Consider the following 13495-nt stretch of genomic DNA (forward strand, 5'->3'; position numbering starts at 1 on the left):
GAAAGTGAAAGTCACTCAGTTGTGTCCGACTGTGACCCCATGGACTATACAGTCCATGGAATTCTCCGGGCCAGGATACTGGAGTGGGTAGCCTTTCTTTACCTTCTCCAGGGGATCTTCCCAACCCAGGGATTGAACCCAGGCCTTCCACATTGCAGGCGGATTCTTTACCAGCTGAGCTACAAGGGAAGCCCAAGAACACTAGAGTGGGTAGCCTATCCCTTCTTCAGCCGATCTTCCTGACCCAGGAATTGAACCGGGGTCTTCTGCATTGCAGGGAGATTCTTTACCAACTGAGCTATTAACTATACTTCAATTAAAAAGGAACAGTTCTTCATAGAAAATAAACATTTCCTTCAAGGTAAAAAAAGAAAAAAAAACACTATAGAATGGGAGAAATTATCTGCAAATCATGTATCTGATAAGGGCCTAGTATTTAGTATATATATTAAAAAAAAAAACCCTACAACAAAAACATAAATCAAACAAAAAACGAGCAACGGATTTGAACAAACATTTTTCAAAAAAAGATAGACAAATGGTCAATATCCACATGAAAAGATGTTCAGTATCATTAGCATAAGGGAAATATAAATCAAAATCACCAAATGAGATACTTCACACCCACCAGGGTATCTATAAACAAATAACAACTGTTGGTGAGGATGTGGGGAAATCAGAACCTTCATGCTTTGCTGGTAGGAATGTAAGACAGTACAGCTGGTGCAGCCTCTGGGGAAAAAAGTCCCGAAGTTCTTCAGAAAGCTACATATAGCTATCATATGACTCAGTAATTCCACTTCTAGGTATGTAACTGAGAGAAATGGAAACCTATGTCCACACAAAAATTTGTACATGAATGTTCTCAGCAGCACTGCTTATTAACAGCCAAAGAAAAAAAATAGAAGCAACTCAGATGTCCATACGCTGATGAATGGACAAATAAAATGAGGTCTATCCACATAATCGAATATTACAGAGCCATTAAAGGGAATGAAGTACTGACACAGGCTACAACATACATGAACCTTAACAACTATGCTAAGAGAGGCCAGACACAAAAGGATACACATTATTTGATTTCGTATCTATGAGGTGCTAGGAAAAGGTAAATTCTGACACTGAAAGTAGATTAGAGGTGACCAGGAACTGGGAGTTACACGTACCTGGGGTTTAATGGTTAGTGTTTCTGTTTAGGGTAACAAAAAAGTTTTGGAAGCAGACAGTGGTGATGGTGGCACAACACTGTATGTACTTAATACCAGTGAATTATACACTTAAAAGTGGTTAAAACATAGTAAATATTATACATTCAGTTCAGTCACTCAATTATGTTCAACTCTTTGCAACCCCAGACTGCAGCACGCCAGGCTTCCCCCTCCATCACCAACTCCCGGAGCTTGCTCAAACTCATATCTGTTGAGTCAGTGATGCCATTAAACCATCTCATCCTCTGTCGTCCCCTTCTCCTCTCGCCTTCAATCTTTCCCAGCATCAGGGTCTTTTCCAACGAGTCAGTTCTTCACATCAGGTGGCCAAAGGATTGGAGTTTCAGCTTCAGCATCAGTCCTTCCAATGAATATTTAGGACTGATTTCCTTCAGGATTGACTGGTTTGATCTCCCTGCAGTCCAAGGGACTCTCAAGAGTCTTCTCCAACACCACAGTTCAAAAGCATCAATTCTTCAGCTTTCTTTATAGTCCAACTCTCACATCCATACATGACTACTGGAAAAACCATAGCTTTGACTAGACGGACCTTTGTTGGCAAAGCAATGTCTCTGGCTTTTTAATATGCTGTCTAGTTTGGTCGTAGCTTTTCTTCCTAGGAGCAAGCATCTTTTAATTTCATGGCTGCAGTCACCTTTCTGCAGTGTTTTACCATAATTTTTTTTTAAAAAAAGGAATGAGGTACTGATACACATTATAACATGGATGAACCTTGAAAACATTGTCCTAGGTCAAAGAAACAAGACAGGAAAGACCCCTGTTTTACAATTCCATTTATGTGAAATGTCCAGAAAAGGCAAATCCATAGAGACCGTGGGAGGAAGGGGTTGGAAAGTAATTTGGGGAGAATGATTGCTAAAGAGTACATCTTTTTAGGGTGGTGAAAATCTTCTGGAATTAGTGGTGATGAGAAAAACTCAGTGTATAAAAGGAAATCAACCATGAATATTCATTGGAAGGACTGATGCTGAAGCTCCAAAACTTTGGCCACCTGATTCAAAGAGCCGACTCATTGGAAAAGACCCTGAGGCTGGGAAAGATTGAGGGCAGGAGGAGAAGGGGGCGACAGAGGATGAGAAAGTTGGCTGGCATCACTGACTCAATGGATATGAATCTGAGCAAGCTTCGGGAGACAGTGAAGCCTGGCGTGCTGCAGTCCATGGGGTTGCAAAGAGATGGACATAACTTAGTGACTGAACAGCAACAACAATGTATTATCAACTGCTGAAGTGTACACTTGAAAAAGGTGAATACGGGCCCCCCAATTTTTATGTAAATGTAAAAGATAAACAATGGATTTCTTCTGACATGAAATGTTAGAAATTTCTTTATTATTATTTATTAAGCACCAGCTTAATACCGCAGACATTTCAAATCACCAGGCAACAACTCATTCTTCCCCACCCATCCCACCCCAAATTCTTGATAAAGAGCTCTTCAAGTACAGACACACGCTCTTCTCTCCTCTGTATAAAACTTTACGAAATAAAGGCAAAGAACTGTGTACATCTTGCTGCGAATGCTGCCCACGGCTGTGGAGCCAGGGTCCAGCCGAGGCTGCCTTTATTGTCCAGGTCCTGAAAGACTCTTGTTCATGAACTGTCTCTTCACAAAGCAAGTCCACCACTAACAAGGGGGGACAAAACAAGGAACAGTGGTGGTCAGATCACAGTGCAGGGTCAAGGTAAGGGTAGAATATGAATTTACTTAACAAGAAAACTAAATAGTGGTCTGGCAGCCCTTACATTATATAAGCTCTTTGAAGGTACATGTAAAATTTTCTTTTTTTCTTTCTTCCTTTCTTTCTCTTTCTTTTTTTTCCTGCAGTGACTCATAAGTCACTCAAAATTACAACAACAAAATAAATACATTAAAGCTGTCTCACACAACACCTGTTCTACGGGTTTATAACACCCCAATCTAAGAACATACAACCAAAATTTCTTATTACAGGTAATTCATTATTCTGTGTGACTCAGGGAACTCCTACCATGTATAAGGTACCAAAGTTAAGCAACACTGCAATGTGAAAACTAAATATCTTAGTGTGTTTAACAGTGGCTACAGGGTAAAAGGTGATTTATCAACTATATAGGCAATGAAAAGAGTTTTTACCTTGCTGGGTTTATCATTCTGAGGGTCAAAAACTTTTTCACAAAGTCTCAGTCCAGTCTCTTGCCTGAGTTGTTGTAAGTAGGCCCTCATCACCTCTAAAATCAAGAGCAGGTAAAATAAAAAATTATATTTGAGAAAGCATCCCAAATGTGCTAGCTGTTGATTTAGACACAGACCTTGGCAATATTCTTCAACATCTGAACAGGATAAGAAATAGAAACAGCAGTTCAAATGGTTTTAAGATTATACTCATTTTGGTCGAAAAGGTTCTCTACGTTTCATGCTTGTTGCCAAGGATCTTTTGTGACAGTGACTCTCACAAAGTAGGATAGTGCATGAGCTAACGATTCCACTCTCAATCTGTACAACAATCAAGTCAGAAAAGGAGGCAGGTAAACAGTCCAGTGGAGAAAACCACGTGCCACGCAGGAAGGGGGAGGAGACATTCTTACCATCTTCCTGTTTGTTCGCAGGTTTGGCGTAAATGGCATTAAGTGGAAAACCAGGCTCTCCAGGAATGGGAAAATTAGTGATTCCCAGTGTATACATTTCTTTCTCGCCTTGGCTTTTAGAATTGCACTTAAAAAAAAAAAAATTATATACACAAACGTAGGGGAAAGGGATATAACAGTTCAATTTGCAGTTTTTTAGTCTAAGTGGCTAGGTCTGGGGTTCTGTTTTTGTGCCCTTTTGTAATCTGGTGAAGCCTGTAGGCTTCTCCTCAAACTAACCTTTTAAATGAGTAAGATAAAACAGGACTACACAAGAACCCAATTATAATGAGATACAATAATTACAATATTTAAAAAAGCAAATGTATGATATAGCCACACATGTGCTCTTTAATGCACTAAATAACAAGACTCAGCAGTGGACCTAACACCTGAATTTTGAAGCAGTAATGAATGTAAATAAAATTTCAAAATATCTTCAATTATAAACGTAGTATGAAAATGCCGCAGAAAGTCACAGGTATTGCTAATGCTATTGTGGGCTGCTGCCTACGTTAATAATTAAAGTAAATGCTAGATTTCAGTTGGAGGTTAGTGAAAAGATGTAATCTTTTCTTCACTCAAGTTCATGCACCCCTGAATTCTATCCCCAGACCCTAGGTTAAGAACCCTTGAGCCGTGGGCTTAAAAAAGAATATTTTGGTCAAGATTTCTGTCTTGGAAAAATATATGGAAAGCATTAAAACACCATCATCCTTATCTTCTCATTAGTCAACTACTGTAAGTTTAGACATCTACATTGAGATTTTCTTCTCAGAGGAAATATTTTCTATTTCTCCTTAAAGTCTCAACAAGTCTAAACACCTATTGTGCTCCTGACAAATGATCATCCAGGCTTAGTTACCTTTTGGAGTTTCTTTAGACACTCAGAAATGTAGAGAGTTATATATATCAAGGTCCTATCGGCTTCATTCTATGGGAAGAAAACAAAACTTAAAAACAGTCCTGAGCAAAATGCAATAATTAATTATAATAAAAAATTCAATCTTTGTCTTTTGATTTATTAACTGAAAACTGAGAGCACAGTTATCACACCATCAAAAATTCCCATTCTCCAAATGCAATCTTCTCAAGCCCTCTGTCTGCTCCTGGGGAGGCAGCCACCAGCTTCCTCCCTGAGCTGTGCAGCTGCCCCTGTTTTCCTCAGCTCCCCTTGCCCTGGGTTCCTGAGAAGTTGTACCAGTAACTTCTCCTTCTAGGAAGGAGAGCTAACAAAGCCGCCTGGAAAACCTGAGGTGAACCATATGGCTGGTTAATCTTTAAAAGCCCTTTCACTTCAGGATCTGTGCCGAGGATAGAAATATTTATGACTCTAAAGGAGGAAGCAATTATTTCACAACTGACCTATTCCTGAAGAGCTCCAAAAGTCCAACTCTTGACCTGACCCAAAGGAAAATGTGGAGAAGACAAATGGATGCAAATCAAATGTGGCACGTACTTCAGGTCAAATTTTACATAGATTTATAATTTTAAGTAAACAAACTACACTTTTCCCTATTTTTAAGAGTCTATGATATTCGAGAGAGAATGAAATGTGGTGGAATTTTAATACTAACACCACACTTAAGACCATGCATTAGATTAGAAACATCCATAACATCACAGACTGTTTAGATCACAGTTTATTGTCCAAGAGTCTACAAATAAAGATTTCACACTCTGTTGGATTCCAAGAGAGGAGAAAAGGAAAGATATACCCATTTGAATGCAGAGTTCCAAAGAATAGCAAGGAGAGATAAGAAAGTTTTCCTCAGTGATCAGTGCAAAGAAATAGAGGAAAACAACAGAATGAGAAAGACTAGAGATCTCTTCAAGAAAATTAGAGATACTAAGGGGATATTTCCTACAAAGATGGGCTCAATAAAGGACAGAAATGGCATGGACCTAACAGAACCAGAAGATATTAAAAAGAGGTGTCAAGAATACACAGAAGAACTGTACAAAAAAGAACTTCACGACCCAGATAATCACAATGGTGTGATCACTCACCTAAAGCCAGACGTCCTGGAATGTGAAGTCAAGAGGGCCTTAGGAAGCATCACTATGAACAAAGCTAGTGGAGGTGATGGAATTCCAGTTGAGCTATTTCAAATCCTAAAAGATGATACTATGAAAGTGCTACACTCGATATGCCAGCAAATTTGGAAAAGTCAGCAGTGACCACAGGACTAGAAAAGGTCAGTTTTCATTCCAATCCCAAAGAAAGGCAATGCCAAAGAATGCTCAAACTACTGCACAATTGCACTCATCTCACACTAGTAAAGTAATGTTCAAAACTCCCCAAGCTAGGCTTCAGCAATATATGAACTGTGAACTTCCAGATGTTCAAGCTGGTTTTAGAAAAGGCAGAGGAACCAGAGACCAAATTGCCAACATCTGCTGGATCATCAAAAAAGCAAGAGAGTTCCAGAAAAACATCTATTTCTGCTTTATTGACTATGCCAAAGCCTTTGACTGTGTGGATCACAATAAACTGTGGAAAATTCTGAAAGAGATGGGCATACCAGACCACCTGACCTGCCTCTTGAGAAATCTGCATGCAGGTCAGGAAGCAACAGTTAGAACTGGATATGGAACAACAGGTTCCAAATAGGAAGAGGAGTACATCAAGGCTGTATACTGTCACCCTGCTTATTTAACTTATATGCAGAGGATATCATGAGAAACGCTGGGCCGGATGAAGCACAAGCTAGAATCAAGATTGCAGGGAGAAATATCAATAACCTCAGATATACAGATGACACCACCCTTACGGCAGAAAGTGAAGAACTAAAGACCCTCTTGATGAAAGTGAAAGAGGAGAGTGAAAAAGTTGGCTTAAAGCTCAACATTGAGAAAACTAACATCATGGCATCCGTTCCCATCATTTCATGGCAAACAGATGGGGAAACAGCGGAAACAGTGGCAGACTTTATTTTCTCCGGCTCCAAAATCACTGCAGATGGTGACTGCAGCCATGAAATTAAAAAACGCTTACTCCTTGGAAGAAAAGTTATGACCAACCTAGACAGCATATTAAAAAGCAGAGACATTACTTTACCAACAAAAGTCCGTCTAGTCAAGGCTATGGTTTTTCCAGTAATCATATATGGATGTGAGAGTTGGACTATAAAGAAAGCTGAGCACCAAAGAATTGATGCTTTCGAACTGTGGTGTTGGAGAAGACTCCTGAGAGTCCCTTGGACTGCAGGGATATCAAACCAGTCAATCCTAAAGGAAATCAGTCCTAAATATTCATTGGAAGGACTGATGATGAAGCTGAAACGCCAATCCTTTGGCCACCTGATGCGAAGAACTGACTCATTTGAAAAGACCTTGATGCTGGCAAAGATTGAAGGCTTAAGGAGAAGATGACGACAGAGGATGAGATGGTTGAGCTGGCACCACCGACTCAATGGACATGAGTTTGGGTAAACTCCGGGAGTTGGTGATGGAGGGGGAAGCCTGGTGTGCTGCAGTCCATGGGGTCACAAAGAGTCGGACACGACTGGGCGACTGAACTGAACTGAAATTCCATAATCTAGAACATTATTAAGAAGATTTATTGACATTCTTTGTAACTTGCTCACAGAAGCATCTCAGAGAACTTCTTTCCATTTCTCCCTTTCCTTTTCTACCCACTTCCACTTCTCCCTTCCTCCTGAGATCACAAGAACTATGAGGTTGAGGGAAGGGTCCAGGACACAGATGTATGTAAAAAACCACATGCAAATTTTGGTTTTGGACTCGTACAAAATAGGTGCTTAATACTGCTAAGTAAATAAATACAAAAAAGTGTCTATACAAGGGTAAATCTCCTCAGTACAGGACCAAAGAATATTTTAAACTCTGTGAGCCACAGCCTGTCACAACAACTCAACTCAGCTGTTGTGGCATGAAAGCACCCATAGGTGATGTGTAAACAAATGCAAATGGCTATGTTCCAGTAAAATTTACAAAAAGATGTGGTAGGCCAGGTTTGGCCCTCAGACAGTGTCTGCAAAACCATGGTGAACTAAGAGTAACACAGAATTAGGCACTGTTCTGGATTTCGAAAATCACACAATCTAATTTCATTGTACTTATTCCTCACATTAACTCTGACTGCCAAGTACATACTATCCCCATCAGAAAACTAAAGAGCAAAAGTTTTGTACTTTACCTTAATTTCATAGTTTTTGAAGAAGACATTGGCCTTAAAGTAATAGATAGCTTCATCCACAATATCTGTATCTTTTGCTAAGCAGGGCAGGATGGGAGAAAGGCAGAGGATGTTAGCCCAATGTAAAACATAACATTTAAAAAGCCATAAAGAAAAAAAAAAAATTAAAGCTCAACAGTCAATGGCTTTGGAATTGAATAACATAGAATCAGGCTACTGAAACAAAGTCTTAAAAAAAATTTCTAGAAAAATAAGCACATGGTTTATTCAGACAGCTTTATTGTCTTTATAAAAATTATACATGCTCATTAGAGAAACAAATGAATCAACACAGGAAAAAAAAAGTAATTGTCACCCTAATCTCACTACCCAGAAATAACCACTCTCAGCATTTGGTGAACATCACTCCAGACGTTTCTCAATGCATTTACAAAAACAGACTGAGACACAGACTAAATTTCATAAATTGCTTTCTTAAAAATATTTGGATGGCCAAAAAGTTCATTCGGGCTTTTCCAAAAGATGTTACAGAAAACCCCAACGAACTTTTTGGCCAACCCAATACAAAGAATTCCATACAATTTTATTTGAACTTACATACTATAGCTTTAGGGGAAAAAACTCTCAGCTGTTCATTTAGGAATGTACTGGGATTCACATATACATCTTTCTTTTTACAAAAACTGTGAGTTCAAATATGTACAATCTGTTCAAGGTGGCTAGAGACTGAGAAAAACCAGAAGTATTGCTGTAACAAAGACAGATCTCATTACAAAATTTCTTTGGCTTTTTTTGGGTTTTCCTTTTTTTATTTTAAAAAGGTCACAATCCCAGGGTCTCGATATCCGGCAGCTGGTTTTAGCAATGCAGAAACGGTTATTTTCATTCTGCAACCCTGACTGCTATCCCTCTCACACAGCAGAAATGCAGAAGCTTTCGTACTCTAATCCAGTTGTCTTTATCTTTGCCCATTCCCCTGCTGGAGAATTTTAACAGAACTCTTTTCTTTCCCCTCCTTTAAAAAAATTTTTTTGGACATGTGGGATCTTAGTTCCCCATCCAAGAGTCGAACTGACACCCCCTGTAGTAGAAGTGTGCAGTCTTAACCACTGGACCACCACAGAAGTCCCCAAAAGAATTCTAACTCTAGGCTTATGTTCCCTGTGATCTAGTCTCTTATTTGCAAAAAAGAAACTTCCTTCTATGATCCCACAGTGCTTACAAAAACCAGCTAGCTCTAGTGTCATGCTGCAGAGGAAGGGAAAGAGGCTAGCTGATAGGATTCAGGCCAGTTGATAGGATTCAGAACAGAGAAGAGCATTTGGTATATACAAGGTGTTCAAAAGATATCTGTTGAATGTAAATAACTAGATTAATGCTAACAGTTACTTAGTCCATAGCACAGGCTTATATTTCTCCATAATTCCAAGTCAGTCCTATTCCAGCCCTCTAGGGAAGAGTAACAGGTCACTTTTAACTATAGAAATCATGAAGTTCCAGTTTCCTGCAGTCCCATTCTTTCTCAAGGGCCCAAGAATTGCAAAGGTGGTAATTAAATTTACTTCATCCTTGGTCAATTATGTCTTCTGATATACTATATGGTATTTTGTCACAATCTGGGAAGTAATCTGGTCAAACACTGATCCTTATTCTTCCTCTGCAAAAGAATAATGTCATTCTTTTACATTATTTTTCCTGTTTTTGGTGGCTTTTTTTTTCCCATCTCAGAACAAGAGTGTGGTGACTCACCAAATTTATTAAGTTTACTGAGCGTTAAACTGGTATTGAAAACAAAACCAAATTAAGAGGAAGTCAAGTCAAATAAACTGGCCAGAAGAATGGAGACAGGGTCAGTACAAAATTAGTAATCTAAACTATGGTCTTGGAAACCACAAATGGAGCTCAGCGCAGACCCTTCCTGGCTGCAGGGAAACCATGTCTAATATAACACAAATTGCACTGTTGGCAGAACATCTCAGAATGTCGTCAGAAGAGTCTCAGATAGTATCTGAAAAGAATGAGGCGTTCTGAACAGAGGGAAAAAAAAAAAAAAGCTCCAAAAAAAAAAAGTGAGTGCCAAGAAAGAAAGCAAAAGATACAAAATTCAGAAAAGCAAGAGAAGAAATGAATAATGTTATACAGGACACTTAAGACTGAGATACTGGTAAAAACTGGGATCCTGAAGAATGGACAAAGGAAGTAGATTTAGATAAAGAAAGAGGTTAAAACATGCTTTGTTTTTTCCAGCTTGATGACACAGAAAGGATGGGGACACGATGTTCTATAGAAGCAGCAGCATTAGATTAGTAAGAACTGACTGATGATAGGAAGAGTGTTGAGAATTAAGCACATTTCCTCTTCCCTCTCAACAAAATATCCCAGAAAAACTGGCAGCAGTAATACAGTTTCCTATTAAATGCAACATCTACCCAAGATCTGAGAAGGTGGAAAGCACAATATCCATCAAGCAAATAGAAAATACAAGAGCAATCTGAGAAAGTATTTCCCTGATGTGCTAACATCAGAGGGTTTCATACCAAAATGTGAAAGTAATGGAAAGGGGTTTTGACTTACTCTCTCTAGGGGCAGGTCCTTTGAACTGACTTCTGATTGGCAATAGTGCCATGTTTCCAATGAGTTTGGTGTCAGGGTCCATGAGGGAAGAGTGGTAAGCCTGTAGGGACAAGCCAGGTAGAACACAGAAGCAGAAAGAGAGCAAATGTCACTGGGGCAAACAAGTACCTTTCCTTAAGGAAAAAAAAGAATAACTCATCCAAGATAAACTGGCTCATGAAAACTACCAAAGTTTGAGTAATTCTGAGAAAATTTGAGGCAAGCTGGTTGTTGAACACAACCATTATTAAAAATAAAATTATATAAATTTTCTATTAAATAAATTATATTAAAAACAAAGGTAATAAATATTTAACACTTTCATTATTTCCTATTTTAAAATTATTTTACCAATGTCTGTGATCTTAAGGTTATTATGTCTTTTGCACCTACGGTGGAAACACTTAATGATAAGGTGCTACTGTGCTTCCCTTCCAATTTCACATTTGGTGACAGAACATTGGTAACTGGTGGGGTACTCACACTATAGAAATAGGCAAACACTATATAAATCAAAGGTACCCAGCAACCTAGCTGTTGGTCCAAGCACTGGCTCTTCAGCTCTGCCACTTCCTGGCTTTATGCCTCTTGACTAAGACATCACTTTTCTTCTCTTAACCTATTTCCACATTTGTAAAATAAAAACATATATACTTGTTTTCAATGGGTGGATGTGAGTTAGAGGAGGGAGGAAAAAAATCACATTTATGAGAACAATTTATAGGCCAATTTCTAGTTCGGCATTTTACAAGATGTCTGGCTTTTTCTAAGACAACATGGGCCCCAGTCATTTATTCATTCATTCATCAAAAGATTACTAAGTACCTTCTGTGTGCAAGGCATGTGGAAATATTGGCATGCAAGACCAGCCCTGGCTCTGTCGGGTGAATAGAGGAGACAGATAATAAGTAAGTGATCACAGGGGAAGTCAAGGGTGCTCTTTGTGCACCTGGAATGATGAGTACAAGGCATCAGGGTTCTGGCTTAAAATCTGGCTTTATCAAGATTTACTAGTGTGAAAAAAAAAAAAAAGATTTACTAGTGTGCTTACGTATTTAAGGGCTTCCCTGGTGGCCCAAATGGTAAAGAATCTGCCTGCAATGCAGGAGACCTGGGTTCAATCCCTGGGTTGGGAAGATCCTCTGGAGGAGGAAATGGCAACCCACTTCAGTATTCTTGCCTAGAGGAGGAGCCCAGGATTCTTGCCTAGGACAGAGGAGCCTAGTAGGACCCATGGGATCCCAAAGAGTCAGACTCAACTGAGTGACTTTCACTTTATGTGAAAATGGATTTAAAATGGATAACCAACTACGACCTACTGTACAGCACATGGAAATCTGCCCATTGTAATGTGGCAGCCTGAATGGGAGGGGAGTGTGGGGAAGAATAGATAGTGCATAGGTATGGCTGAGTCCCTTTGCTGTTCACCTTAAACTATCACAACATTATTAATCTACTACACCCCAACACACACACAACACACACACACATACTGGTGTGTTGCACACACTAGTGTGCACCTTTAGGCAAGTTACTTAACTTCTCTGAGCCTCAACTTCCTCCTCTGCAACATGAAAAACCACTAACATATCTACTTCATAATCACTGAGGACTAATTAGGGAATAATTTATACAAACTCCTGACATGCATCAGGAGTCAAACGGTAGCTATGGGATTTACGAAACATATAACTATGATTTGCTCCTTTTTATTACAGATACGCTTCATCTAACGCAGCCCTATCCTCCCCTGCACTAGCTATACTGTCTTGTTACCCACTTATTACCTTCAAGGCATTTGTCACTATCTGAAACAATCCCCCTTATTTTATTTACATTTACAGATTTATTATGTCTCCTCATTAGAATGTAAACTTCTTAAGAATAGGGATTTGTTGGCCTTATTCACTGCTATAGTAGTGCTTTGGCATGCAGCAGATGCTAAACATCACGTTACTCAACATGCTTTTTCCTCATCTGCAAAATGGAGACCAAGATGGTGCTAAATCTACCCCTGCGGCTGTCAGAAATTAACAACAACCAAACCACCATCAATTTTAACTCCTACTCTGATGCACATGAAAACAAACATTTGGAAACTAGGCGCGGACCTTGCACCTGCTCGGAGAGCCCTAAACCCAGCGGCTCAGGGGTGGCAGCCACTGGCGGGGCGACAGAAGAGGAGGAGTCAGGGAAGTGGGGTCGGACAGGCGACAGGCAGCATAAGGGACCCGCCTCCAGAGGGGAAGGAGGAAGTGGGTCTACAGGGGAAAAAAAAAGAAGCCGGGCCCTAGCTGTGATATGAGAAATTAAAAGGGCACCCCTTGCCTTCGCGGCTCTAGTGAGGCTTTGGGAACCCCGCTGGAATCGGGGGGATGGGGAAAGGCACAAAAAGCGATAAAAAGGATCAAGCTTGGACAGGAGAGAGCAGACTTGCGGCGGTCTCCTGAGCACGCCCCGGGTCTCTGGCCCACTCTGCCATCCCCTGTTCCTCCACGGCCGGCCGACATCCCCGAGCCGCCCTAATTCCACAGAGGCCGGCCCCTCTCCTCTTGCCTTTCCCCTTCTCAGGCCCCTGCTTTCTCTCTGCCCTCCTCGGCCCACTTTTCTCAGCGCACGCAAGACTTCTCGCGACTCTCTCAAATCCCCGCCGTCTCCCGACACCCCCACTCTGGCCCATTTACCGGCATCTTGGAGGCGCCCGGGTCTCCACCCCAACGAAGAGAATCTGGTTAGAGCTCGGCGGTTCCGGTCTGGCAGCCGGGGCGGGGTAGGCGGAAGTGAGCCGGAAGGGGAGGGCGAGGGCAGGACGCCGCACTTCCGGCCTCGCAGTACGTAGCTAGCCGCTGCAGCTGCGCGGATCCGACAGGGCACCAGGGGGCGCT

The 13495-nt window shown here is 40.6% G+C and overlaps 1 protein-coding gene across 1 annotated transcript; it reads right to left on the reverse strand.

The window, feature by feature from the left end:
* Positions 1-2526: 2526 nt before the first annotated feature.
* On the reverse strand, positions 2527-13432 carry ARPC3 (actin related protein 2/3 complex subunit 3). The gene is made up of 7 exons (XM_086347714.1): positions 13295-13432; positions 10572-10671; positions 7998-8074; positions 4701-4769; positions 3797-3923; positions 3345-3439; positions 2527-2855 (listed from the first exon to the last, which is right to left on the reverse strand). Exons 1-7 carry the CDS (start codon positions 13298-13300, stop codon positions 2793-2795), a joined length of 537 nt encoding a protein of 178 aa, XP_086203840.1. The 5' UTR covers positions 13301-13432; the 3' UTR covers positions 2527-2792.
* Positions 13433-13495: the final 63 nt, after the last annotated feature.

The sequence above is a fragment of the Bos grunniens genome, chromosome 17 (genome assembly GCF_055505025.1).
Source record: "Bos grunniens cultivar Pamir isolate PY7600 chromosome 17, Bosgru_T2T1.0, whole genome shotgun sequence".
Classification (NCBI taxonomy): Eukaryota; Metazoa; Chordata; class Mammalia; order Artiodactyla; family Bovidae; genus Bos; species Bos grunniens.

Bases quoted from the DNA above. Each gene is read 5' to 3' on its own strand.
- ARPC3 (XM_086347714.1), bottom strand. The intron at 3,440-3,796 runs GTAAGAATGTCT...TCTTGATTTTAG, and splicing joins TGCGAACAAACAGGAAGATG to AGGTGATGAGGGCCTACTTA. The intron at 2,856-3,344 runs GTAAAAACTCTT...CCCCCTTGTTAG, and splicing joins AGAATGATAAACCCAGCAAG to TGGTGGACTTGCTTTGTGAA.